The sequence below is a fragment of the Mycteria americana genome, unplaced genomic scaffold (genome assembly GCF_035582795.1).
Source record: "Mycteria americana isolate JAX WOST 10 ecotype Jacksonville Zoo and Gardens unplaced genomic scaffold, USCA_MyAme_1.0 Scaffold_53, whole genome shotgun sequence".
Taxonomy (NCBI): Eukaryota; Metazoa; Chordata; class Aves; order Ciconiiformes; family Ciconiidae; genus Mycteria; species Mycteria americana.
The window spans coordinates 659,930-685,660 of NW_027445639.1; the positions used below are offsets into that span (position 1 = coordinate 659,930).

At 65.2% G+C, this 25,731-nt stretch overlaps 1 protein-coding gene across 2 annotated transcripts in view; it reads left to right on the forward strand.

The window, feature by feature from the left end:
* MROH1 (maestro heat like repeat family member 1) overlaps window positions 1-23,665 on the forward strand; it is a 56,323-nt gene extending 32,658 nt beyond the window's left edge. For both annotated transcript variants that reach the window (XM_075490408.1, XM_075490409.1), the window contains 14 exons: window positions 535-647; window positions 2,041-2,193; window positions 3,642-3,796; window positions 4,663-4,828; window positions 5,611-5,807; window positions 13,104-13,241; window positions 14,666-14,780; window positions 16,928-17,074; window positions 18,565-18,753; window positions 19,973-20,125; window positions 20,249-20,383; window positions 20,656-20,758; window positions 21,567-21,632; window positions 23,428-23,665. In XM_075490408.1, coding sequence (XP_075346523.1) covers window positions 535-647; window positions 2,041-2,193; window positions 3,642-3,796; window positions 4,663-4,828; window positions 5,611-5,807; window positions 13,104-13,241; window positions 14,666-14,780; window positions 16,928-17,074; window positions 18,565-18,753; window positions 19,973-20,125; window positions 20,249-20,383; window positions 20,656-20,758; window positions 21,567-21,632; window positions 23,428-23,513 — 1,916 coding nt within the window. In that variant the 3' untranslated portion in view covers window positions 23,514-23,665. The remainder of the gene's footprint in view (window positions 1-534; window positions 648-2,040; window positions 2,194-3,641; window positions 3,797-4,662; window positions 4,829-5,610; window positions 5,808-13,103; window positions 13,242-14,665; window positions 14,781-16,927; window positions 17,075-18,564; window positions 18,754-19,972; window positions 20,126-20,248; window positions 20,384-20,655; window positions 20,759-21,566; window positions 21,633-23,427) is intronic.
* The last annotated feature ends 2,066 nt before the right edge of the window (window positions 23,666-25,731 follow it).

Consider the following 25,731-nt stretch of genomic DNA (forward strand, 5'->3'; position numbering starts at 1 on the left):
CGCGGGCGGCGGTTTTGCCGCGCGGGCGGGCGGGCGGTCGGTGCCGGCCGCGGGAGCCCTCTCCTCCGCAGCTGGGCAGGGGGGTGGCACGTCCCCTCCCTCCACGTACGTGATCCCAAAGGGGCGACCCGCAAACGCCGTTTGCTGCGGACGCGGGGCTGGTGGAGAACGTCACCGAAGCGTTTGGGTTTCGAAGGCGCTCTCCAACGCTCGAGCGCAGGCGAGCAGGTTTCGGAGCCGGCCGGCCAGCCTGGCGTTCTCCCTCTCTCCAGGAGAGGTCAGTCCTCCACTTCAGATGGAGGCATTGAGAGAAGCGCAGCTCCTACAGCGCCAGGAGAGGACTTTGTCTGGATCCTGCTCTCCAGAGCTCTGTGGCTCCTTGCGGAGCAAGCTCTTCTGGCCCTTGGCAGCAGCTTCGGTTTCTTGGCTCCTTCCTGAAAGCCGGGCCAGCTCGCGAGTAAAATCCGGCTCTCTGCAGCGTGTGGGTGTACACCACGAGGAACGCTGTTCACCGAATGCTCCCTCTGAATCCAGGTTTCGCCCGGGATCACAGAGATGAGATGGTGGAGGGGCTGAAAGCTCTGAAGAAAGGCCTGGAGGAGCCCGACTTCACCATTCTCTTCCATACCTGCAACAACATTGCCATGGTAAGCTGGAGGGCAGATCCAGCACGGCCCCGGTCTTGGCAGGGTGGTGGAGCTGTGGAGCGGGAGCTGCAGAGGATTTGATGCCTCGTCTGTTCTGACCAGCCGCAGAGCCTGGAGGCTGCTGGGGAGCCCCAGTCTTGCAGCAGGAAACAAACCGCTGCGGTCTTCTCCTCCAGCTGGAGAATTCCCCTGGCCTGGTCAGGGGATGCTCAGAGCATCTCGCCCCCAGTGGGAAGCTGCTGGTCCCCTCTTTGGGTGCTGTCCCCAACGAGGACATCTGTGCAGGCACTCTGGGGGTGCAGTGGGTGCCGGCAGGGACTCGTGCCTGGCTGTGCTGTGGCTCAGTGCAGCCGTTCAGAGGTCTGATGGGCAGCCTGAACTCTTCAGCCATCACCGCTCCCAGCGCTGGGGTCGAAAACTACCTTTGCTGTAGTTGATGCAAATAGTTTCTGTTCCATGTCATCTAGAAGCTAAGGTGGAGGTGGTCTAGCTCAGCCCTACAGGACCTGCATGGGGCCCCAGCGTGCTCCGGGGCGGAGACGTTGGTACGTCGTGCTCCTCAATGGAAGCTGCTGGCCAAAGGAAGCCCTTGAGGTCCTGTCGCTGGCTGCGCTCTCCTGTGGAGCATGGGGTGGTTGGCTCGGGAGCTGCAGCCGCTGGGCTCCTGGCTGCTTCCCAGCATGGCAGTGGTGTTGGTAAAGCTGTTCGGTGCAACTTTACACCCAAAAGGGTCCAAACGTGGCTCTCGAACCACCGTGAGTTGAATGACGTGGACAGCATCTGGGGTCTGGTGGTGAGGGATGGGATGACCACCCTGCTCTTGAGAGCTGCACGGGTGAACTCCTCCTTGATGGCCTTTTTCTACGCGGAGAGCTCTGCAAGCGTTGCTCCAGGAGGACTCGGGTCTGTAGAGAAGCTGGTAGCATCTTTTTGTCCTGGAAAAGCTGCGTTTCCTCAAATGTTGTCGCTCCGGTGGACGTTCCCCTTGCTAACTAATCTACCGAGCAGCTTATTCCACCGTCAGGTCTGGGGAGCGTGGTGAGACCTGGGGGAGCATCGTCCCAGCGGTTGGGCGGTGGCCAGAGCAGAGTTAATGGCTTGGTTGTGCCGTCCCAACCCATCCCAAGACGAGCCCCAGGCTACCTGGCCACGCTGGCCAACAGTGTGGGGCAGGTGGCCTCTTGCCTCCTTCGGGGCTGCGGCCTGGCCCTGGCTCCCCTCCGTTACCACCGATTTGGGCTCGTGGCTGATGCTCCTGCTGGGCACCGAGCCGAGGAACGGGGGAAGCTGCGCGGGGGGCCCTTCCTCCGGGCGCCGCCGGTGTCATCGAAGGGACCGCTCTCTTCAGAGAGCGACGAAAACCTGTTGCTTAACTCCGCTTGCCCTCTCCTAGGTGATTGGGAAGCGCGTCCCTCCGGACCAGCTGATGAGCCTCCTCCTCGCCATGTTCGAGGGGTTGGCGGACCCCGATAAGAACTGTTCCCGGGCAGCCACCGTCATGATCAACTCCCTCCTCAAGGAGCGTGGAGGTGTCTTGCAGGAGAAGGTAGGCTGCCGCTGCTCGGCCTCGGCGCCGTCTCCGCGGTCCGAACGCAGCCCTGGAGAGGCAGCTCCAGCCGGGTCTCGCTGCCTCCCCCTTTTCCCACGTGCGTCGCCTGATAACTTCCCGCTGGCAGCTCCAGCGGCCGCTTTGCTGGGGGTGACGGGCTTCTCTGGAACAGGCGGGGATGCTCCAGTAAGGGGCAAGCCCTTGGCAGGAGGGCGGTGCCCAGCCCTGATGGAAGAAGGGAGGCCTTTAACCCCTGTCTGAAGCGACTCCGTATCGGCTGTCGCGTTTCTGGCCAGGGGAAACGGTCGCCCCACAGCTTTTGGGGGGCTGTCGCTCCCGACCTTCCTCGTTTCCTGTGGGCATGCGTGCTCGCGCTCTCCTCCTGCGTCCTCGCGGCCGGGGAAGGCTGCCGTGTGGTAGGAGGCGGTGGCTGCTGGCGAGGCCGGCTCCGGTCTGGCTCTCGCTCGGGTTGAGGAGTTCAGAGAAGCTCACTTTACCAGAAGGGCTCAGGCTCCCTGCGAAACCTTTGCAAGCTCTGGGGGAGCCCAGGGTTCCTGGCTGGGAAGCCAGTCTGAATGCTTGCAGGGCTTAGAGGTGCTGGACACAGAAGGCTTTTTTGTCTAATCCACTACCTTTAGGGCTAAGCTCCCCCTTTCTCTTGCGGTAATTGGAAACACCAGGTCTCTAGCTGCTCCTTGGGCTTTCTTCCGCGCTAGAGCTTCTGCTGAAGTCCTGCTCGCTACCTATTAGCCTCTATCCTGCGTGGGATTGCTCCAGCTTACATGACTCACCTTTTGGTCAGATCCAGTCCAGCCCAGATCCTGAAATCTGAACCGATGCTAAGCCTCGGAGTCCGTGGGGCAGACCTGAGCGCAGCTGGGGACGGAGCGCTCGGCTGCTCTGCACTTAATCTCGGGAATTTGCTGCCAGGCCTGGTCTGCGCGTGAACTTCCTATTTGTCTTAACGTGCGTTTTACGGCTCGCGGCGAGTGCCGAGGTGTCTCCCTGCGTTCAGCTTGAGTTCCTCTCAGGAACTCGCTCGCTGAGCTCCTCTCGCTGCAGCCGCGTCAAGGCTGGGGCTTAGCGCGAGTTCCTTGCCAGAAGGCTGCGGCCGGGGGGCTGAGCGCGTCCTTGCCGGGTCCCCTTTCCCCTGGGAATACCCTGCAGCCTCCCCCGTCTTCTGGGCGCCAGGGCGGGGAAGGATCCTTGACCTCCAGCGAGGTCTGCGGTTCTGCATGCACCCGGCGAGCAGGGAGCCTTCCCTCAGCCGGGAAGATAAACCGCCCTGCCCGGTGGTCTGCCCACCCACGCCGTCTGCTGAAGTCCCGTTACCTCCCTGGGCTGCCGTCGAGGGGAAGGGACGCGCGCGTCCCGTCTGACGGTGACCCCGAGCGCTCGGCACGTCCTGGCCCTCAGCTGGCCGCCGCCGTCTCCTCTTCCCTCAGGTGCCCGACATCATGAGCATCATCCACAGCAAGCTGGAGGAGGTGGACGAGGAGCACATCCGGAAGGCGGCCCAGCAGACGGTTTACATCCTGGCCTCCCAGCACAAGAGCGTGGTGGTGTCCAGCCTGCTGGGCAGCTCGCTGCCCTTTGACAGGTCCTGCCCCGCTCTGCCGCGGCGGCCCGGCACCTGCGCGTGCTCTCGCGGTGCCTGGGCTTCGGAGCAGCTTTCGCCTAAGCCGCAGCTAATCTTTTGGCTCCCTACCCCAGTAATCAGACCCTGCTGGAATTTCCTTTGCGCGCTCGAGGACCGGCACGGCCGCTTGCTGCCGGAGCTGCCTTTCGGGGGGTCGCTGTGCTTAGAGGCGCTGGCGGCGGGAACTAGCAAAGCCGGCCCCGGAGCACCGAGCGTGGCCGGGGTGCTCGGTGCCGCTTTGCGGAGCAGGCCACCTGCCCCAAAGCTGCTGAACGAGTCGGCGCCAGCCCTGGGCTGAGCCTGGAGCAGACGTTCTCCTCCTCCCCGTACCGTAACTGCTGCTCCATTCCTTCCGGAGCGCGCGGGGCAAGGCAGGAGCGCTCTGGCTGCCGGTCTGGGGGGAGCCGCGGGGTTTTGGGGCTGCAGGGCGGCTCTGGGTGTCGTCCAAGAGCAGCCGCGGGGTGAGGACCGCACGGCGCAGCCTCCGCTATCGCAGGAGGCTGCCGTTGAGCCTTCCCCCGCACGCAGCTCCCGTGAGCCACCCGGGAGAGCTCTCCTGCCGGGCCTCGCCGTTGCAGGCTCCCGCTCCCTACGCCGGCTTTGCCGGCAGCGAGGCCCTAGCTGCCGTCGCGGCGGAGCCGCTGAGCCAGGTGGCTCCCGGCCGGCGGCGACGTGCCCCTCGCCCGCGTTTCTGCGCGGCGGGTGACGTGACCCAGGTGTTCCCTGGCGCGGGGAGGGGGCTGACGCTTGCCGCTCCTCAAACGGGGTGGCGAGTTAACGACGGCGGCCGGTGCCAAAGCAGCGCTCCCCTCCCTCCTCTCCTCTAGCCACGCGTGCACCATGTGGAGGTCCCTGGCCACCGAGCCCACCCTCACCTCGCAGATCCTGGAGCAGCTCCTGGAGAAGGTGAACAGGGACGTCCCGTACAAGGAGAGCAAGTGCTTCCTGCTGGGCAGCGGATCCGAACGCATCGCGACCCCTCTGCCCCTGGCCGTAAGTGTCCTGCTGCCGGCCCTGCCCGGCCCCGCCGAGGATGCCGTTCCCCACGCCAACACCTGGAACGCTTTTTTTTTTTTTTTTTTTTTTTTTTTCATTTCCTTGGCTTGGGGGTTTGTGCCAGGCGTGGACTCTGGAAATAACGCATCGCTGTGTAATGCCTATTAGAGCTAATCCACGGGCTCGTAAAAAGCCTCTCAGGTGTCCATCCTCAAGGGAGACCACTTTGCATTTTATCCCTTCAGAAAAAATAAACCCAGCTTGGCAGCTTTCTAAGCAGTAAAGCAGCTGTGAAAATTTCCTCCTCCTCTGAAGGACCAAACGCAGATGGTACAGAATCAGCCGCGCCGAAAGCAAACCCTCCTCCCCTCCCCGCTCTGTTCTTAACACCCCTCTATATTGTGCTGTGTAATTACAGCTTTTTAAATTGACCGGAATAGGGCTCTGCGAAGGGCTCTGCGTGTGCGTTGTCTTCCTGCCCATAAAACCTGAGCTCTCGGATCTGCTCTCCTTCCCCAGGTACACACTTCAAACCTCCCCCAGCTGGAAGCACCCAGCTTTCCCCAGGAGCAGTGCTTTTAATAGCAGCCGTAGCTCCGTCGGAGCCGCACGTGGGATACGGAGAGGTTACGCTGGGGGTAGATGCCGATGCTTTGCTAGGCTCGGTGCGGCAGGAAGGAGAAACCCCCCTCTCGCTGCCTCGCTGGGTTATTTACTAACAGACACCGGCGTGGTGTGGGAGATCCCATCCTAATCCTCTCCTCTCGCTCTCTCTCCAGGCCACATGTGCTTTGTATGAGATCATGTCTGCTCCGGAGTCTGGGGCAGCAGTGCTGGGACTCTACCCGCCGTTGTTTGTGACTCTCCTGCTGCGCGTCAGCTGCACCGTGGGTGTCCAGCTACCGAAGAACCTGCAGAGCAGGGAGAGGAGGAGCGGCAGCCACGGCCCGGCCCCCCGGAGCCTCCATCCCTGCAGGTACGGCGGAGCCAGGGCGCTGGGCGGCCGGCGCGGAGGGAACGTGCCTACCTGCCATGTGGAACTCGTTGTTTGTACAAACACCGCGGCGTGTGCTGCGTCCGTAATGGGAGGGCTGGGTAATAACACCCGGGCCATAACGCCTTAGGTATGACGGCCTGACCTCTGGTGCGGTTTGGGGTTTGGGTTTTTTTTTGTTTTTGGTGTGTTTTCTTCTGCAGAACACAATCTCTAAATTGGGAAGCATTAAATCAGCCGCCTCTGCAGCCGCAGTGGAAGATGTGCTTTTCAGAGCTCGGGCGGCCACAGTGCCAGAGCCCGAGCCCTGCCAGATTGGGTTACGGCTGCAGCCTCCCAAAAAAGCCCCGCTGGCTTTCGGGAGCGGGTCTTGGCAGGACCCCCGGGGCTCGCTGGGCACGGCGGGGGCGGATGAGCGTTTCTCGGGGAGGGAGGATGGCTCCGCTTCCCTGAAGGATGAGGAGGGGAAGCTGGAAAGAGCAGACTTTTTTGGCTTTGTCGTGCCGACGGCTGCAGCGTGTCTCGGTCGCGCCGACTTGCTGCCCGTTGAGCGAGCAGAGCCAGGCCACGATGCCGTCTTCTCCCACGTAGAGGTGGGGGAAGATCTGCCTTGTCCTCCTCCGGTGCTTTCAGCCCGTGGTGTCCCTCACGGCTGAGGAGGAGACCCAGGGGCCTGGGGCGAGGGCTCGGGTCCCAAACGACCACTCTCCCCGCCGCGGCAAGCTGCCCGGCCTCCGCTTCTGCGGACGCTTCTGGCTTGTTCTGCTCCTGCTTGTGGGGCTGCTCTGGCAGAGGGCTTAGAAATTAGCGGCGTTGCCTGTCACCGGCCTTTAATGAGCTCCCCCCCCAACAACCCCCGAGCCCGCGCGTGCGGTGCTGAGCATCTCCGTGAAGGTGGGACTTCCCTTCACGCGCAGAGAGCCGCCGCTGGCAGCTTCGCCTTCCCCCGGCCTCTGTCCGCGGCATCCCAGCTTGGGCAAAACCGTAACGGTTTGGCTACCTCCAGCCAAGACCGTGCCCGACGTTAACACTTTTCTTGTCGAAGGTCGGCAAGCGGCCCTCAGAGCGTAGCAGGAACACCCTGGTCCCCTTCGGGCTTGGCTCACGTGGGGAAAGATGGGACCCCGTGGGCCGGGGTATCTGCCTGCCAGGGCCGTGCTCCTCCCCGGCGGAGCTGCCCTGCCCCGGCGCGTAGGGTCGCCGCGTCTTCTGGTCTTGGCAAACGCCTTCAGGTAGCTGCGTCGAGTGGCGACGGGCCGGGCGTCACCTGGGACGCCAGCAGCCGCTGCGCTGCCCGGCCTGGCAGGGCGCGATCGGCAGCTTTTTAAAAGTGGGTTCAGGTCCCGGCCTCTCCCTGGGGCTGGCTCTTCTGCGTTTTAAGAGCGGTGTTGTAAAAATGATTTATCTGACGTGAGAGCCTCTGAGACCCCCAAGGGCCCGTTGCTGAAGCCGGGTGAGAGTCACCGCCGCTGCTAAATAATCCTCCGCTCGAGCCAAACAGCCCGGTTCAAACACCAAAAGGTGTTTGCTGGTGCGGAGCAGCACCGGCGTTGGCCCCGTGCATCCGTCGTCTTCAGAAAGCGAGGATGCCGAAAGGGCCTCTGCAAGCGAAGCTTTCCCCTGGCCGCAGAGGAAGAGGAGACCGCTGCAGCCCTCTGCCGGGGCTGGGTGCGCAGGCCCGCGTCCCGCGCGGGGTCCGCGTCCGGCGCAGGCTATCGTTCCACGTGGCTCTGAGCCGGCGAGCGTGGCGCTGGCCGACTTGCCGAGCGTCGTCCGCTCCGGGCCGTTTCCGGCAGAGCCTCTGTGCTGGGAGAGGTGGGACGCCGTGGAGGCAGAGCCCGCGTTAGGCGAGCTGCAGGACTCTCCCAGCCCTGGCTTTCAGCGCGTCCCTTCCTGGGAGCGTGGGGCTGTAACCCGGGGTGCGGTGGGGCCGCCGGACCCGTGAACGCGTGCCGTCGATGCGTGCGGGTCTCCAGCTTCTTGCGGGCGCCGCGCCGGGTTGGTGCGCAGTGCTGCTTCTCCGGCCGTTGCCCGTGCCCGGCGTGGCTCCACGCCGCGCTCCTGCTGAGGGTCTTTTCTCCTGCGCCTCTGGGCTACCTTGGGGATGCCTTGGGCTGTAGGAGGAAGGACCAGGGCTTGCCTCTTCAGCCTCCGCGGGTGGTGTGGCTGCGAATAAGATGCAAACAGCCCTGCTGCCGCACGCAGCGACTCTGCCCGCCCGGGGACCCTCACGGAGCCGCTCCGGCGCTGGGCTGGGTGCCGACGCGCATCGGCCGTCCCGGCTGTCGGCACTGCCTGCGCTGGATTTAGCGTCTGAAACGGCACTGGTGCCCCTCGGCCTTCAGCCCCGCTTCTGGGGGCTTGTCTGCCCTGGCGCAGCCCTGGTGTTGCCACCGCAGGTGCCCTCGTCCTGCAGCAAATGGTCCGGCTGATGAGCGGTACCTGCATTTGCCTTAAAGCGCTTTAAATTTATGGGCGTGCTGGGGTTAAACCCCCACCGAGGCAGCAGGGGCAGGAGGTGCGGCAGGCGTACGGGGCCTCGAGGGCAGGGAGCCGTCTCCGAGCTGCTTCTCCGGCCACCTGCTTGCTCCCTGCACCAGCTCCATGTCTAAAGCTTCCCCTGGGGCTTGGGTCGACCTGCGGGGAGGAAGCTCTGCCCGGATTTTCAGTTTTATCCTCTTGTGGGTTTCTAGACTTGGGTTTTTTACAGGCTATTATTAGCCTTGGGGTGGGGGGGGGAAGCCTGGAGGAGCCCACAAAGACGGCAGACAACGTGGCAGCGAGCTAAAAGGGCTCTAGCAGCGCTTGACCGTTCGTTTGTCAAACCCCAACGGTGACGAAGGGCCGTTTCCATACCCCGAGCGGAGCGACTGGAACGGCGGCGTTGGGCACACCGAGCAATACCCCCCGGTACGGTCTGCGGCCGTACCGCGGTGGGCCCCGTCTTCGTCTCGGAAAGCTGCCGCTCACGCGGAGGGTGACTTTTGCAGCGGGGAGGCGTAATGAGTGGAAACAGGTTGTTACGCTGGATGGCAGGGCCGCTATCTGCTTAGTGTTTTATTTAGACCACATGTTAGAATAAAACACAGCAAACCCGATGTGTTGGAGGAGCGGGATGGTTAACGCCGAGCGTGGGCTGCCCCGTGGCCGTTCCGGTGCTGGTGGCACTTGCCCCGTCCCCTGGGGCTGTTTTGCACGGCAGCGGCGGTTGGGGGTGGCTTTGTGCAGATCCCCCCCACGGGAGCGGAACCTCGTGCTGCCTTTGTGGCTTTGGGCTCGTGCAGCCAGAACTGTCTGTTCTCGTCACGCTCTTCCCCCTTAACGGCTCCTGGACGAGAGGCACGGGCAGCTCCCAGCCGGCCCCCCTACATAACACGGGGAGCGCTGAAGGAAACTCGAAGCAACTGGTTGCTTCCCAGGGAAGGAGACGCAGGAGCCAGAAACGACTGCTCTTCCTCCGCAAGCGTCTGGACCCCAAACAGCACTGGGGACGCAAACCAGGACGTGCTGAACTGGTGCCGGGACCGCTGCTCCGTCCGTGGAGCGGGGCTGGGGCTGGGTGAGCCCACGGGCCTCCCCAGGCTCCAGCAAGGCAGCGCCGGTCCCGAGAGCGAACCTTCGGGACGCGAGAGTCCCTGGATCCTTGTTGCGGGAAAAGCCGACGTGCCAGCCGGAAGATCGGGAGGAGCCGGCGGCTCTTCGACGCCCGCATCCCAGATGTGGGGTGGGGGGAGCCCCCCGGCCCCTCTCCTGCAGCCCCTGGGGAGCAGCTCTGCCGGGGGCTGGCTCCCTCCGGCTGCCGCTGGTCGAGGCGGCCGGCGTGGTCCCAGGCTTTGCTGGGCAGGGTTGTACCGGAGGGGCTCTCTTGCTGGTCCGACCCGCGGCTGGCATCACCAGGGCTAGTCCAAACGCGGGTGTGCTGGCGATGCTCCGCTTCGCTCCCTTGGGACCACAGTGGGTGGGTCACGCGCGGCGTCCGTGTCCCCGAGAAGGGAAAAAGGCTCCTTTGTCGCCGCTCCCCAGCCGTGGCCGGCAACGCATGCGCTGGGCTGGGTTTCTTAGCGCCGCTTCTCAAATCTCCGCTTGATCTCGCAGGTGTTGGTACAGAGCAGTCGCGTCCCGGATGTGCATCGCAGCTGCGAGTCCCCGGTGACGTCGCCCGCTCTTAGGGAGCGGGGAAAGGGGCTGCGTCAGCGCCGGCTCCTGCCAGAAATCTCCGGGGACCGACCGGAGGGGCAGGGAAGGGCGCGTGGTCCTGCTCCGAGCCCTCTTTCTGCTCCGGCTGCGCGTGGGTGCGGGCAGGTAGCCGTGGCTGCGCGTCCGTGAAGTCATCGCTGATTGATGGAGGGGGAACGGTCTTTGTCCGACGCGCAGAAAAACCGCGGGGATGTGAAATTCCAGCCTCGTCCCAGGAGCTGGTTACAATATCAAAGTAATTTCCTGTACACGTTTTGAATTCTAAGTCTTCACGATATTTAAATGCCAAAGAGAGATGGTAAAGGTGAATATGATAGCTTGGCAGGAAAGGGAGGCTGGAAGACACGGGCTTTTGTTGGAAAGGAAGGAAGTGTCTATAGGACACTGTGGAAAAAGCAAACCTTGTGAACGAACGGCTTTAACCATCTGTCTTGCAGGAGCAGCCTCGGGTTGCGCGGGGCCTAACGCTGCGCTCGCGCCGGGCTTTTTAGCTCTTGTTAAGGAGCGGGAGAGCCTGGAGTTGCAGGCTGGGAGCCGAACCCTCGGGGAGGTTCGAGCGGAGCGGGAATCCCGCAGCCGGCGCGCCGGGGCTTTGTCGGGAACGGTCCCTCCTGAGGAGCCGCCCACGAGCACCGGGCTGGCGCCGGGACGTTGCCGGTCAGACCTCGTCCACAGCCGAGGAGCTGGTGGGAAGTTCCTCGGCCTTCGCTGGCCTCTGTTGTCCGCGAGCATCTGCCAGGAGGCTTTTTTGTTGCTGTTTTCTTATGCTGCAAGACAATAAATCCCACTGCAGCTTTCTTGGACTAAATTACGGGTTCACCTGTACGCAAGCTTGGAGCGTCGAGGCTTACGGAGTTTTCTCGTTGTTAGTGGTCCTCACGACGCGGCAGGAGGGGGGTCGCCCTTGCCCCAAAGCTGGAGTGCGATTCAGGTTAGGCTCTGGGGGGGGGCTCCCTGCCAGGGAGGGCGAGAACCCCGGGAATGGGCCGAGCGGACTGGAGAAGGACGGGATAAACGTGCTAGGATTGGGTCAACCTTGTCTTGGGGCAGGGAGACCGTCTTGGTCTCCTGGGGCCGGACAGACCGAGAGCTGGTAAACGCCCAGCGCCGTGGCGGCGTGCGGTGATGATTTCCGCCCCGGGGGAGCGAGGGCACGGGCACGCCGTAGGCAGAGGCGCGGCCGTGTGTCTGCTGAGCACCGGCGCTGGAGCCCGTTGCAGAGCTCTGCTGTGTCGGACCCGGTCTGCAGGGCCGCGCTGCCCCGGCCGAGGCTGCTGGGGAGCTGAGCTGCCCACGGCTGGGCTGGCAGAGCTGGCAGGCGTCGGGGTCTCCCGCTCCAAACGGGCAGCAGTACGCGAAGCAGACGCCGTACCTCCCCGCTAAACCAACTGCCGCAATGAAAAAGGAGCCCGGGTTTTATTCCAGGCTGCTGGAAGGGATATTGGAGGTCAGAGACCCGCGCTGTGGAAGGACCTCTCTAAGTGGATACGCTCGCGTGGCGCTTAGCGATTTCGGCTGCAGCTCGCCGAAAGGAAGCGCTGCAGCTGGCTCAGGGGAGCGGCGCGCGCCGCAGCAGCTCGGGCTGTCTCTAGCTGAAAACCGGTCGAAAAACTCCGAAGGCCGGCGTGGCTGGACTCCAAAACAGTAAAACCAGGACTGTTACGTATACCGGCAGGTTGGGGTGGACAGACGGTGGAAGAACACTTCTGCCTAAGGTTTTATTTAATTAGTAATTAATTCCTTGTCGTCCTGTAGTCTTCGTGACGCAGGGATGCTTGAAGCGTGCTGAAAGGCTCTCCGCCAGTCTGGGCTTTTCCCAAGAGCGGAGCAAGCTAGCTCAGCAAGCGTTCGTGGTTCCTGCTTTTCTGTTTGCCGTCGCTAACGGGTTAGCGGCTCCTCCGGGGGGGCTTTGCAGGGCAGACCCCGGGCTTCCGCACCGTCTGCCCCGTGGGTCCGGAACCGTGCTGCCTGACCGGCCGCCGTCTGCCCCGTGCTCGAGGGCAGCGCGGGACCAGCCAGCTCCTGCTCGGGCTCGGGGGACGCAGTGGAGACTGCTTTGCTGTGCCAAGCAGAAAAAGCAAACCTGCGTTCTTCTGCTTGTCTCCTTTCCCGCTCCTCGTGCTTTTGCCGTGGGCAGGGGCTCAGCTTTGGCCCTTAAGGATGCTCCGCTTGTGTGAGCGGGTCCTCCGGGCACTCAGGCCTGGAGGAACCCCAGCCCCGGCTCCTGGTAAAACATACGGACAAGCGCGGTACAAAACTGCCGCACGGCTCGGGTCTGGCACGGCCGGCTGCGTTTTCTGTGCGTACGGAGGGTCGGTGTTTATTTTCCGTCCTTAGTCTCGACTTGGGACGTGCGCGAGGCGGGATCGGATGGCCTTCGTTAAGGCGAGCCGGGGGTTGCCGGAGGACCTGGCTGCGGCGGAGCCCCAGGGGTGCCCCCACCCTGCAGCCTCCTGGGGCTCGGCGGGGGTGACGGTCCCTCCAAGCACCGGTCCCTTGTCGCCACAGCTTGGCCCATCCCTACGAGAAGCCAAAACAGCAGGAGCCCAGCTCATAAGCTGAAAGACCTTCGCGTTGAGACGCTCTTACTAAATTATGTTTGCTTTGTGTGTGTGGTAACTGCATTCCACTTGCTCGTATTGAAGGCTAAGATTTATCCGTTGCTAATATTTGTTTTGTTTTGACAGGATAATGTATGTTTCCCATATGTTGCTCTGCGCTTGCAGCAAAATAATCCCTACCTATAAAATATTAATGCAAAAAAACCCTCCTTGAAGTAGTTCTGGACTTCTTTACTTTCCAGTCTATTGTCTTGGATCGCTTTAACGGCAAACGTCACGGTGTAAATGGAAGTAGCAGTGAGTTATGGGCTCGCCTCACTCCAGCTAAAGCCCTCGCATAACTCATCCCGTCCTCAAGCCCCCGAACGCCTGCCGCGTGTCCCAGCGCTCCCCGGGCGAGAAGTTCCCTCGTCTGCCGCCCTGCGACCTGCCGGGCAGGCAGGGCTGCAGGCAGGGCAGGCAGGGCTGCAGGCAGGGCAGGCGGCCTGCCCTAACCGAACCGCCGTGCTCCTCTCCCCAGCTGTGCCGTGGAAACGCTGAAGGTCATGCTGCTCCGCGGGGGCAGCGAGGAGGTGGCCAGGGCCGTGGGCAGCGCCGGCGGCTGGGAGCTGATGGCGAGTCCAGAGAGGCACCACGACGGGATCACCGTGCTCGCCCGGTAAGACGCTTGCGCCGTGCACCGGTTCCCCGTATCTGCTCTAGCTTCGGTGCAAGAGCTGCACCGCGGCCGCCGAGAGCGGGACAGCACCCCGAAGCAAAGGGGAGGGGGTGTGCCGCGTCCCGGGGGAGCTGCGGTGCGTCGAAGCCCACGGAGGGTCTCGCTGGCTTCCCGCAGCAGCACCGAGGGACTGGCGGTGGGGCTCTGCCTTGCTGCCCACCACGGGGTGGCCAGCTCCGTCCCCAGCTCGCTGGAAGCGGCGCGGGTGGGGAGCCCGCGGGGGATGAGCTGTGTTCCTGGGAGCGCGGTGAGGCTGCGTGCAGCCGGCGCCTGCCGGCGTCGGCCCCGCCGCGGTGTGCCTGCCGGCGTCGGCCCCTCGCTGAGGCTGCGCGGCAGCTCTTCAGGCACATCAGCCAAAGCTCTGCTGCTATCGGCTGCTTCGCCGCGCTCCTGTCGGGGCTCGGGCTCGCTGTTCCCGTCTGACCAAGGTATGACGGACACCAAAAGGTCTTGGATGGAAATTTCTTTTTCCTCTCGCTGCTGCTGAAACGTCCTTGCGGTTCATCGGGTGTTGCAGCAGCATCCGGTCCCCGTAGACGGCTGGCTGGCAGCTGCCTGGCCTTCCCGCGGCTGCTGCGCAACCTCGTGCCAACAGCAGCAAGTTTGGTGCGAGGCCGAGGGATGGCCGCAGCCCGTGGTCCGGTTCGGTGGAGCCTGGTTCAGCCGGGGACTTCACTGTCCCTCCACCCAGCGCCATTAATAGCTCTTGGACGGCTGCGGAGGAGACGAGCAGTTTGGGATTTTCCAGTATTTGCAAAAATGCTTTATTGAACCTCCCAAACACTTGAGGGTGTCTCATCCAAAACAAAAACCGTCCCTCCTGGCCAAGGTCTGCCGGAGCAGGCTCCCGCCCGGGCGCCTGGCGCGCACCAGGCGCGGGCTCGGTCCTGCCCTGCGCTTCGTCCCCAGGTGAGCGGGTGGCGGGAGGGGACGGTGCCAGGCCAGGGCCACCGGCTTTTCTGCCCTGGACGTCAACGTGCCGGTTCTGCGCAGCAGCAGGACGCGGAGGCGTGAAAGGCGGGTAGGGCAGGCAGCTCTCGTCGCTCCGCGTGCGCGAGCGGAGCGACGGGAGCCGCCTGCGCTGCCTGCTCGGCTGCCCGCGGCCCCGCTGCTGCTCACGGTGCTCGAAGCACCCCGGCCTGCGGCGCGGGAGGAGGTGGCGCTCAGCGGAGGCACGTCATGGCCGCCCACCGGCGCCCCACGGCACAGGGCTCGGTGCCAGCACCTCACTGTGCTTGGCAGCTCGCAGACGCCTGGGCGGAGGGGCTCGCCAGCTTCCTTGAAGCCCCCCGGGGTCCGGGGACCGCCTGTAGCCCCTGGCGCGGGCAGCCGGCACGGGTGACGCGTGCCGCTTCTCTTCCCAGCGCGATGGCACGACACGCCGGCCCCCGGCTCCCCCTGATCGTGAAGAACCTCGTCCCGACGCTGAGCAGCGTCTTCGACAGCCAGAGGATCACCACCACCGCCTTCTTCGCCGAGGTGAGCAGGGGGCGTCGTGGGGAGGCGCAGCAGCGCGGCTGAGCCACCGCTGCCGGCTGGCTCCTGGCCGTCCGGCCGTCCGGCCGTCTTTCCCTGCCCGGCTGGAGAGCAGCCGGGACGAGGGTTAAGCTGCAGCAGGCTCTGCCTGTCCTCCTCGGCTTCCCGACCCTCTGGTAGAGGGGATGGCAGAGCAGCGCTTGCAGGAGTCCAACTCTGAACACATCACCGCCATGAGCCAGCAAACCGTAACTCCGTCCTTACGTACCACCCTAAGGAATGAAGTGACTCAAGTCCTTTCCCCTCGCCGGCAGCGCAGCCAGCAGACTGTAACACTATCTCTCCGTACATACCATCTTAAAGCCCTGGGCCACTCGAGGAGTTTTTGTTACATAAAGGAGCACCTTATGCCAACAATGCAGAACTATATCCCCCCTTATAAACCACCTTTTAAATTCTCAGCTGCTTAAGCAGCCTGGGATTAAGGCACTGTTTTTATTTTCTGTTTGGCTGGGGGAGCTGCCGGCCCGGCTCTTGGAGCCTGTCCCAGAATCTGCTTTAGTTTTGGAGTGTGGTTGGCTCTCTGCATCCTTAAAGGGTTTAAAATAGCAGCTTTGCCTCACCGTGGAGCTGGAGGGGAAGGAAGCAAATGCCTGTGTCTCCCTCTCTCAAAACTGATGAGGTGAGAGCTCAGTCCCTTTTCTCTCGGCCGTGCCAGTGACGGAGATGACAGAGGGGAAGCGAGGAGGGGAACCGCCACTGGGCTGGAGCAGCAGGAAGACGGGCAGCACGGGGCCGGCCTGCGGCGGCCTCCGCTCCCCCGGCCTCCGCAGAGCCCCCCGGCCGGCAGCGGAGGTGCAGCCGCTGCCCCGGGACGGCCGTCGCTGCCCCGTCCCAGCGGGACGGGGGGCTCCGCGCCAGCCCCGGGACCCCAGCCCCGGGGTGCCGTCGGTGCCTGCGCGTGGCTACCGGCGGCCCGCGGCGTCCGGCCCGAGCTCTGTGCCTGCGCCGTGGTTGCCTGCGTGTGGATGGGGCTCCGGGGTGCCGGGGTCTCATGTCGTGGGGTCCCTCTCGGCCCCGGGGCTCCTGGTCTCTCTGTGGTGGTGGCAGGAGACGGGGGGTGCGTCCGGGGAGCCCCCCGCCACGGCTGGAGCCTGGGGCGGCCCCGCTGACCCCCTGCCCTGGGGCCGGGCAGCGGCAGAGAGCAGGGCTCTGCCCGAGAGGAGCTAAACCCAGAGCAGCCGCACCGGAGGTTGTTCCCCAGCAGTGCCCCGTCGGCGCTGGGCTCCTGCCGACCTTGCCGCTGCCGGCGGTTAAACCTCCTTTCCATAAAGCGGAGCCTGATCCATCCAGGATGAGCTGGGCCCCACCGGGGAGGGCCAGCAGCGCTCCTTGGAGCACGTCCCGCTTCCGTACGTGGCTCTCCCCACGACCCGGGGGCTCGGTTAGGAGGGTCAGCGAGAGAGCAGCCCTGCTGCCTCCCTCCAGCCAGGTCTCCTGAATCGGTCTCCTGGAGTCTCTGCCTGGCCGGCTCCTCCCAGCGCCGCTCAGAGCTCTCCGGCAACGGGGAGCTGCTCGCCAAAAGCTCCGCTTCTGCTGCTGCTCAGCCGCTGGGGATGCTCCCGGCAGCTCCGGGGACCGCGGCGGCTCCGGGTGCCCCTGCGCTGCTCTGGAAGAGCAGCTGGCGGTGCCGCCGGCTGCTCCCCGGCCCAGGGGATGGGCTTTGGCCCTCCGTCCCTGTAAACGCCCCGACTTCTTCGTAGCCCACCTCATCCCACCTGGCAGGCCATCTCGGGGGCGAGGATTTTGCTTTTGCGTAGGCTGCGTGGGTTTCTCCCGGTGCTTGCCCGGGCTTCCCGCTTCTTCCCAACTCGGGGTCCTCGGTTTTCTCAATTTACGTGTTACAAACGATTGCGGGTTCCCCAAATCCAAGGGCCTCCCTGGGGCTGCAGGAGCCGAGGGCTCCCCCAGCCCTGCCTCCGGACGGCGTGGATACGGAGCGAGGGTCTGCGGGAGCTGGGGGGCAAATCAAGGCTGCTGGGGCTCTTTCCCGGGGTAAAGGAACAAGAGCATCCGAAACGCAGCCGTCGTCTCCCTCGTGGGTCGCGGGGCCCCTGTCCGCTGGGTGCTGAGGCTCTCTTCTGCTTTAGCTCCTCAATAGTAACGTGGTGAATGACCTGATCCTGCTGGAGACCATCATGGATAACATGACGGGGAGGCAGAAGGACGCCTGCACGCTGGTGCGGATGCTGGCTCTCCGGGGGCTGGGCAACATCGCCTCCGGCTCGCCGGAAAAGGTGAGAGCGAACTCGGCGCTGCTCGGCCCGAGAGTCCCGGCCGGGGCCGGGTGGGAGAAGGGAGCACGCGGCCGCCGGGAGATGCTGCTGGTCAGAGACAGGGTGGGTCTTCAGACGCACTTTAGGAGATGTCTTGATAAAAGCCTGGCTTGGAGGAGAGCCTGGCACCCCTGGGGGGAGGCCGGCTGGTCACCCCTGGGGCTGCCCACCCAGGCAGCAGCAAGACCTGCGAGCCCACCGCTCCTTCCTGCTGCTGCGGCGGTTTTGCCGGCCGACAAATGGATCCTTAAAAGCAAAGCGATCCCCTGTCCCGACGATGGGCTTCGGGCAGGAGTCGGTATCCCCGCCCTCCGAAGCGCTGCGGGGAGGGCAGGCACAGGGTGCTCTGGTCCCCGCCGGGACCCAGATGTGCCTTGCAGCTGGGAAGCGGCAGCTTAAGCCCCCTGTCCCGCCCGGGAGAGGGGCCGCCGCCGCCGCCAACCCCTCGGGCGTGGGAGCATCGGGCTGCCTGGGGCCGCCGGCCTGAGCCCGCAGCTCTCCTCACCTGACGGCTGGTCGGCGGCAGGGCGGGGGCTCGGCAGGCGCCCCGCTCCCGCGCTTGCCCGTGCCAAACCCCGGGAAGAGACCACGGGCGGGCCAGCCCCAAGACAGACCACACGCTACCGTGATCTGCTGCTAAAATATAAGTAGCTACTAAAAACGCCGTTCTGCTGGCGTAGCCCCGTCAGAGCCGCTGCTCTGACGGCATCCGGCACTCCGGGCTGCGCGAGCCGGAGCGCTGCCCCGGGGAAGCAAGAAACCATCAGCGCTGACAGCACAGCCCGGCGAGGATGAGGAGGGCGGCGATGAGCCCGTGCAATTAGGGCGACGGCACAGACGAGCTGTTGCCGGAGCGCAGCCGCGTTTCCAGCCCATCGGGAGAGCTGCCTCCCGGACCGTGCTGCGCATGCTCCCGTCCCTGATCTGCTAGGGCAACCCGGAGCGATGCCAGCCTGGCGAGGCTGGGCAGGCAGGGGTCTGGGCGAGCTCCAGGGCTCCTGCCGGCCCGGGTGGCTCAGGGACAGCGGTCCGTCTGTCCATCCTTGCCCCTTACAGCGGGGCTCCGTAAGCCACGCTGGGTAGCACGGCGCAGTTTGCGGAGTCGAGCGCTCGGAGTTAAGTGACGGCAGAGTTAACGTGGCTTATGCAAACTTAATTTCCCCCTTTGCTGTGTATACACCCGCTCTAATTACACAGTGAAATGCTGCATTGATGGTTCCAGCAGGAGGGGAACCGGTGACTGCGGTAAGCCGTTACCGCGTGCAATGACTGGCCTGTGCCGAAGACGCTTTGCCCGCGGCGGTCGTAATTTGTCTCCTTCCAGCTCTTTCTGGCTGGCAGCGCGGCGCGGGGCAGGAGCCTGCTGCAGGGCGCCCAGGGGACGTGTCCCCGCCAGCCCCCCTGCCAGGCTCGCCCCGCGGCGACCGCTTTTCTTGCCGCTTCCCTTGCAGGTGAGGAAGCACGGGGCCAAGCTCCTGGCATCCATGGTCAACGGCATGGATGACAAAGACGACCCCCACAACCTGGTCGCGCTGGAGGCCATGTCCAGTCTCTCCAAGCTCCTGGATCACGTGGAGGAGAGAGACGTCCAGTCCATGCTCCTGCACATCGCCATCAGGATCCGGCCCTTCTTCGACAGCGTAAGGCAGCGCCCCGGCTGTGCCAGGGAAGCCGAGCTCGTGCCTTCGCTGGCGTGTCTGACACGGCTCGTCTGCCGAGCCAGAGCCTGCTTAACGCAGGGGACGTGCGCGGGAGGAGCAGGAGGCTGCTTGGGTGCTGCGGGGCGCGTCCCCGGGCGCAGGCAGCGCTGCGGAGCTGGGGGAAGGAGGTCGGGGCGCCGCGTCCCCAGCTGGGAGCTCGGCGCGGGCCGCGTGAGGACGCGGCGCGGCTGGGAGGCGGAGGTGCCCGTTGCGTTGTCCCCTTGGACCTCGACTCCTCCCGGGCAGCAGGAGGCTCCGGGCGCGGGGCTGAGCCGGAGCCGGGTTACGTGGGTGCCCTGGGTAGGAGCGAGGGCAGAGCGAGGCCGGGGGCAGCAGGGACGTCCTCTGTGGGTGTCTGTCCCAGGGGGTTTTGCTGCCTTCAGCGGTCTCTGTTCATCCCCAAAACCCCTCCAGCATCACCACAGGGAAGTTTGATGCTTCTCCCGCTCGGCTCGCGGCCCCTCCCTGGGCTTGAGCCCGGTCCTCTGCTCCTGCGCTGGGCCGCTGCCCTCCCGCCGGAGCATCCCCCCTCGGCCGGGCCCTTGCTGCGCCCCACGCTCCAGCTTCGGGGCCGCCATCTTCTCTGCTGCTCCCTCTGGCCTGAGCAGAACTGCAGCCGGGAGTTCCCCGGCTCCCTCCCCGGCTCTGCGCCGCTGCTCTGCCCCCGCTCAGCACCCCCGTCCCCGAGCTCCGTCCCCAGCACCTCCCGGGCGCTTCCTGCCGGCTGGTGGGGGGCTCCAGACCAGCAGGAGCAAACGGGGATGACGGCGGCCGACATTTGGGATGAAGAGGCGGGGGGCTGTGTGGTTGTGGAGTCATTAGGTGGGAGGGAGTAAATTTACCCCCCCAACAGAGCCTGTCCTCGGCCCATGGCTGGTTTTGTTATTTCCTGGTGAAGAATCATCTAAAATGGTTTTCAAAAACAAACAAACAAACAAGCAAGCTGAGGTCCTGCAGCTGAGGACCAGGGCAGCCTGGGAAGGGGGTGCTGAGGGTTCGGGACAGACGGCGGCGTTCCTCTTGCTGCTCCGGTGCCCTCCAGCCTGAGAAGCGAGGCGACGGGTGGTGGGAGCAGCGCTGCCAGGCACGTCCCCCGAGGCGGGAGATGCCCAGCGCCGGTCGGTCCCCGCTGAGCCCTGCTCGTCCCCTCTGCCCGCAGGAGCAGCCTGACCTCCGCCAGTCGTCCATCGTGCTCTTCGGCAACCTGACCAAGTTCAGCGAAGGCAGCTGCGAGGTCTTCTTCGAGCAGATCCTGAACGGGCTGGTGACGCTGCTGCTGCACCTCCAGGACCCGAAGCCGGAGGTCGTCAAAGTGAGTGTCCCGCTGCCCCCCGCGCTGGCCGGCAGGAAGGGGGGTCCTCTGCCTCAGCGCGGGCGTCCTGCGAGGCGCTGAGCTCTCGAGAGCCCGCTGCAGCCTCCCCTCTCCGTGCCGCAGGCCTGCAAGTTTGCTCTGCGCATGTGTGGCCCCAACATGGGCTGCGAGGGGCTCTGCGACATGTTCCTCAACCACCTGCGGGAGGACAGGAGTCTGCACTACGGCGAGTTCATGAACAACGTCTGCAAGCACCTGGTGAGCGGCTGCCAGAGCCCCTGGCACCGGTGCCGGCGCTGCCGGCGGGGCTCGGTGCAGCCCGGCGGGGCTCGTGCGGGGGCTGCCGGTCCGTAAGGTCCTCTGGGTCCTGCCGCTGCGTCCCCCCAGGGCAGGGCCCCCCCAGCCCCGGTGTCTTCCTGGAGTGACCTCGGCCTCCCCAGGAGCTCCGGGCTTGCAGGAGATGGTGCCAGTGCTGCAGGCAGCCGGTCTCGTGTCCTGCGTGACTTCCTCGGTGGCTCTTTCTCCCCTAGATGCAGAGCTACCCGGAGATGCTGAACCGCCTGATCTTAACCAACCTGTTCTACTTCAAGAGCAACTGGGTGGACATCCGAGCAGCTGCGCCCATGTTCATCGGTAAGGTTGCGCTGGGGTCCTGCTCCCAAGCTGCTCCTTGGGCTTCGCGTGGGTGTCCCCTCCCCAGAAGGGGTGCATACCTGTCCCTGTTGTCCTGGGAACGCTTTTGGTCCCCGCTCTGCTGGGGGGGCACGGTGGATGAGCAGGGCTGCTGGAAACGGCCGGGTCATCCGGTGCCTCCGTCCCGCAGAGCACCGCCCTGCGCCTTGCTGCGCCCAGGCCAGGGGACGGGCACTCGTGCGACGTCCCCAGGTGGTGCCAGCACCCCAGGAACTTTTCTCCGGCCGCTTGCCACTAATGCTGGCTGGGTGTACGGTGTCTGCTGCGACCAGCTGAGGGGGAAAGCACGTGGCCGGGTCATGCCATGGTTTGGGTGACGACCCGCCATGGGCAATGCCCGTACAGACCCTGGTGCGCAGCAGCACCGGGCTGCCTGTGGGCTGCACCCGGCCTTGCTTTTACGCCTTGAAGATTGCACGTGGGGGGAGGTTTTGCCGCTTTCAGCGCAGACCTCGGCTGCGCTGCGCTCGGATGCGCCCGGCGATGCCTTAGGGCAAGTTACCGGAGCTGCAGGAGGCAGAAACGCTGGCAGGCGACTCCTTAGGGCGCACGTTAGACAACGTGCGTACAGCACTGACGGTGGTCCTCACCTGAGCGGCCGTTGCGGGGTTTCCGTTGAGATGCCGCACAACACACTGACGCAGGGACGAGTGACCTGGTGCGCGGCAGCGTGCCGCCGTTGCCTCCTCGGATGTGGGGCTCCTCGGTGGCATCCAAACCGAGCCCTGACTCTGAAATTCTTCCTCAGGCTTCCTTGTGCTGCACGTGGACGAAGACCACTGTCAGCAGGTGGACCTGGACCAACTCATTTCGGGTGAGTAGGTGCTGCCCCCTGCGGCTTTCGCTGCTGGGGAGCGGGGACTCGCCTCTGCCCGCTGGAGCCGGAGCTCAGCCCCGTGAGCTGGGGCTCCCCAGCCTCTGGGGCTGCTGGGCCCGAGGCTCCTGCTCGGCTCTCGGGGCCGGGGCGCGGGCAGCGCCTGGGGCAGCCTCCCACGGGCCCCCGGGCACCGGCAGCTCAGGGGCTTTAGGCTATCGCAGAGGGACGGGGCTGCAACGGGATCCCGCTCCCTCCCAGATGCGCCGGTGCGGCGAGATCCAGCGCCGTCCCCAGGCAGCACCTGGGTGAGCCGGGGGACACGGGGAACGTCCCCGACCCCGTGGTCGGCCCGTGAGGCCGGAGCTGTGGCCAGGCTGAGCCCAGCACCTGGAAAGCCCAGGTGCTGCGAGGGGCCGAGCAGTCGGCGTGGGGATGCTGGGGTGGCGTTGGGTCTGCGCCCTGCGGGCATCCCGGGGCCGAGGTTGCAGCTCGCCGGGGAGCGGGGCTCTGCTGGTGGGTGCTGGGCGAACCCCGAGCCCCGCATCCAAGCCCGGCTCTACCCGGCTGCTCCTGCCCCGGGCGTCTGCCGGGGCTCACGGGGCATTTGCAGTGGCTTAGCGTAAGCAGGAGGGGACTCGCAGCGTTTGTTTGTAACGTGTTAACCGTTAAAAGGCAGGGTAAAGGCTCATTATGAAGGGCTAATAAAAAGTCGACTTGAAGCTGGTGGCATTTTGGAGCAGAGTTAAGTAATTTTCCTGGATTTCAGGGATTTTTTCCCTGTCACTAGTGACCTCATAGTATATAGTAATGCATGGAAACTTTTGGATTGTTCCAAGGGAGCTTAAAAAACACTAAAAAAGGAAAAACTATCTTTCCGTTGGCTCCCTGAGCCCTTCCAGAAGAAAGAGGCCTGTCTGTTTGAAACAAGTGAAAGATAATCTGCCTGTGTGTGAGTAATCGCTGGAGCGAGCAGGCCTGGATTGGGTTGCGCGAGCTTCCCGTGTTGAGTGGCTCAGCCGCACGGGGTCCGGGGGGGCTTCGGCGTTGCAGCCCGCCCCGGGGCACCCCCGCGGCTGGGCCCGGCGAGGCACGAGGATGCCGCGAGCGGGAAGCGAGCGGGCACATAAATCAGGGGAGCCTGGCTCGCCGCGGGAGCGGGGGGGGATCGGGAGGGAGGCGAGGGCTCGCCTGCGCCGGGTAAACAAGCTACTGGAAAAATATTATTATACTTTTACTGCTAGGAAAAACTACCTGGATTGTTTTCTTACTACCGGGAGCCGTTCCAGGCATTAGGAAATCGTGCTGATAGGGGAGGCTTGGCTCGGCAAGCGTCTGCACGGCCCCGCGGGCCCCCGGCCGCTCAGCTCTGGGCTCCGCTCCCCTCCCTGGCCCCGGACCCCTGCGCTGGGGCCCTTTCCCTCCCCAGGGCAGTGCAGGAGGAGCCCCACCAGTTTGAGCCCCACGCCCCAGGGAGCCCTCCCGGTCCCACCGCCCCAGGGCGCAGGGCCGGCAGCCTCCGCAGCGCCATCCTGCTGCCATGGCACTGGTCCCCGGGCTGCAGAGCTGGGGGCTCCTGGGTGGCTGAAGAGGACGTAGGGTGCCTGTTCTCCCCTGGGCTCTGTGACGGGGCTGGAGCAGGGGAGGGGGCTGGCAGAGGGGCCCAGCATCCCTGGGACCGGAGTGGAGTTTCTCCTTCCTTGCGTGACGGAGCAAAGCCAGGATGCGGCGGGGGCCAGGGGCGGGTGGCCGTGGCCCTGTGGCCCCTGGCACGTCTGTGCTCTGCTCCTTCCAGCTCTGAACCTGCTCCTGAAGGACCCCGTCCCCGCTGTCCGTGTGAAGGTGGCAGAGACGCTGGGCCGCCTCGTCAGGATCCTGTGAGCCCCGGGACGCCCCGGCTCCACCGCAGCAATAGTTGGGTCGGCTTCTCGCCACGAGCCCCACGGCCTGGGGCCCCCACGGGCACTGCCACGTCTTCCTGCATCGAGCACCTGCCTGGGCCCCGGCTCGCCTGCCTCCGCGGCAGCCCCATCGTCTTCCTCTACTCTCGCCAGCCTGCGGGAGCCTGCCCAGCCCAGCGCCTCCACTGCCCTGTTCCAGGACCGGCTCGGCCTGGCCGGGGCACTGCGGTGGCCGGAGGACACGCTGGGGCCACGGCTCCTCTCTGCGGGCTGCTGCACGGGGTCCTGGTTGACTTAGGGATGGGGGTCCTGGGCAGGGGACCTCGGTGGCAGCGGGTGGAGGGAAGGGGCTGCAGCCGGCCTGGAGCCACGGGCAGGCAGCGTCCCTCCTCCCTCCCTGCACGGCTCCCGCTCAGCCGGGAGCAGGACTGGGACTGAGCCTGAGCCCCCCCAGCTGCCTCCAGCCCCTCGTCCCACCCCGCTGCTCCCCGATGCTGAATGCCAGGGTCCTGCCCCCCCGGGGCCCTACTCAACGAATGTGACTGTCCTCTCAACACACGTGTACATAAACATATTTTTAAATAAAGCTGTTTGCTCCTCAAGCGTTGTGGTGGGGTGAAGAGGGGGGGTGGCCCCCCCGCCCCTGTGTGAGCCAGGTCACGGCGGGGGCTTGGGCGAGCCTGTGGCACAGGGGAAACTGCCGGCTGTGTGGGGATCCCCTTTGGGGGAAGATGCTGGGTCTCTTCTCCCCCCTCCTTGCCAAAGGGGAAGCCCGGCGCTGGCCCTGGCTCCACTCGTGGGGCCCCCCGAGCTGGTCCTGCCCCGTGCGAGTGGTGCTGGTGGTGCCCCTGCTCCCCGCCGCGGGTTTCTGTCCCTACACTGGAGCCCCCGCTCTCGTTCTTTTTCTCCTTCGGCTTCTGATCCTGTCCCGGTTCCTGCTGCTCCTGGCCCCGCTCTGCTGCCTGGGCTCCTTTGCTGGGATGTATGTGATACGGGGGGCAGGGGCTGGGCAGGTGCCTCTGTGGGCGCTTCCTCTGTAACCAGAAGCAGCCAGGGGAGGTGTGGGGTGGCAGTGGTCCTGGCACCATCCTCCTAGCACTGCTCCTCCTCAGCACTCAGCAGTGACACCTGCATCCTGCATCCAGCAGGCCTTGCAGTGTCAGTGGTAGTCTGGGTGTCAGTAGGGCTCAGAGTGAACAGGCCAGGGCAGAGCAGAGCTGCTGTGAGACAGGCAGCAGTGGTTCGTGCCCAGTGCTGCAGGGAGGGTGGAGAGGCCTCTTGGGGCTTGGTGGCAGGAGGTGTCCTGTGAGCTCTTGGCCCCGGCACGGCACAGCGGTGCCCGTGGGCTCTGGTGCTCCCTCGGCTGCCGCCTCTGCACGGGGCCGCGTGGCTGCCGGGGCCTTTCCGTTGCCGCGGGACAATCCTGCAGCCCTACCTGCTCCCTGGGCCAAAACAGCTCTGAAAGCTCTCACAACCTCTCCAGCTGCGCAGCTCTGGCGTGGCGGGGGGGTTCCTGGGATGACTGGGCAGGGAGTTGGGCTGCACCCGGGCTGGGGCTGGGCCAGGCCCTCCCACCCCTCCTGCCAGCCTCGGGGCAATCGGGGACCCCCCCCCCGCCTTCTTCGACTCGTTAAGTGGAAGCCCTAGGTGGGCTCATTGCGTTGGGTTTGGTGCCAGCCCTGGCCCACGGCCCCACTCTGGGACAAGCCCAGGTGATGTGGGACCCCGCAGCGGGGGTCCTGCAGGGCGCTGCGTCCCGGGGGGGCCATGCTGGCTCCCGGCGGCCCCCAGCCATGTGGGTGCACGGACCAGGGAGGGTCCCGGCCGGATCCCGTGGCCATCCTGGCCTGTGGCCAGTGCTGAGCTCATGTGTGGGATGAGCTCACGGTGGCTGTCGGACCGCAGGGTGCTGAGGGCAGCGCGTGAGGAATCCTCTGCCGGGACCATGGGCAGGGGGCTCTGCCCCCCACCTAGGGTGACCCCTGCCACTGTGGGGGGTTGCTGCTGGGGTCAGAGGGGTGCTGGGGGGGCACCTCATGCCTTTGGGCATGGCTGGGGCTGGCTGCTCCCGTGTCCTTGCACCGGGTGCACATGGGGCCAGCGGTGGGGCAGAGGGTGTCGGGGTTCCCGTTGGCGGGCGCGCGTGCCATGCCAGCCCTGGTCTGTCAGCAGGTCCCGTGCCAGCCCTGGTGCACGTC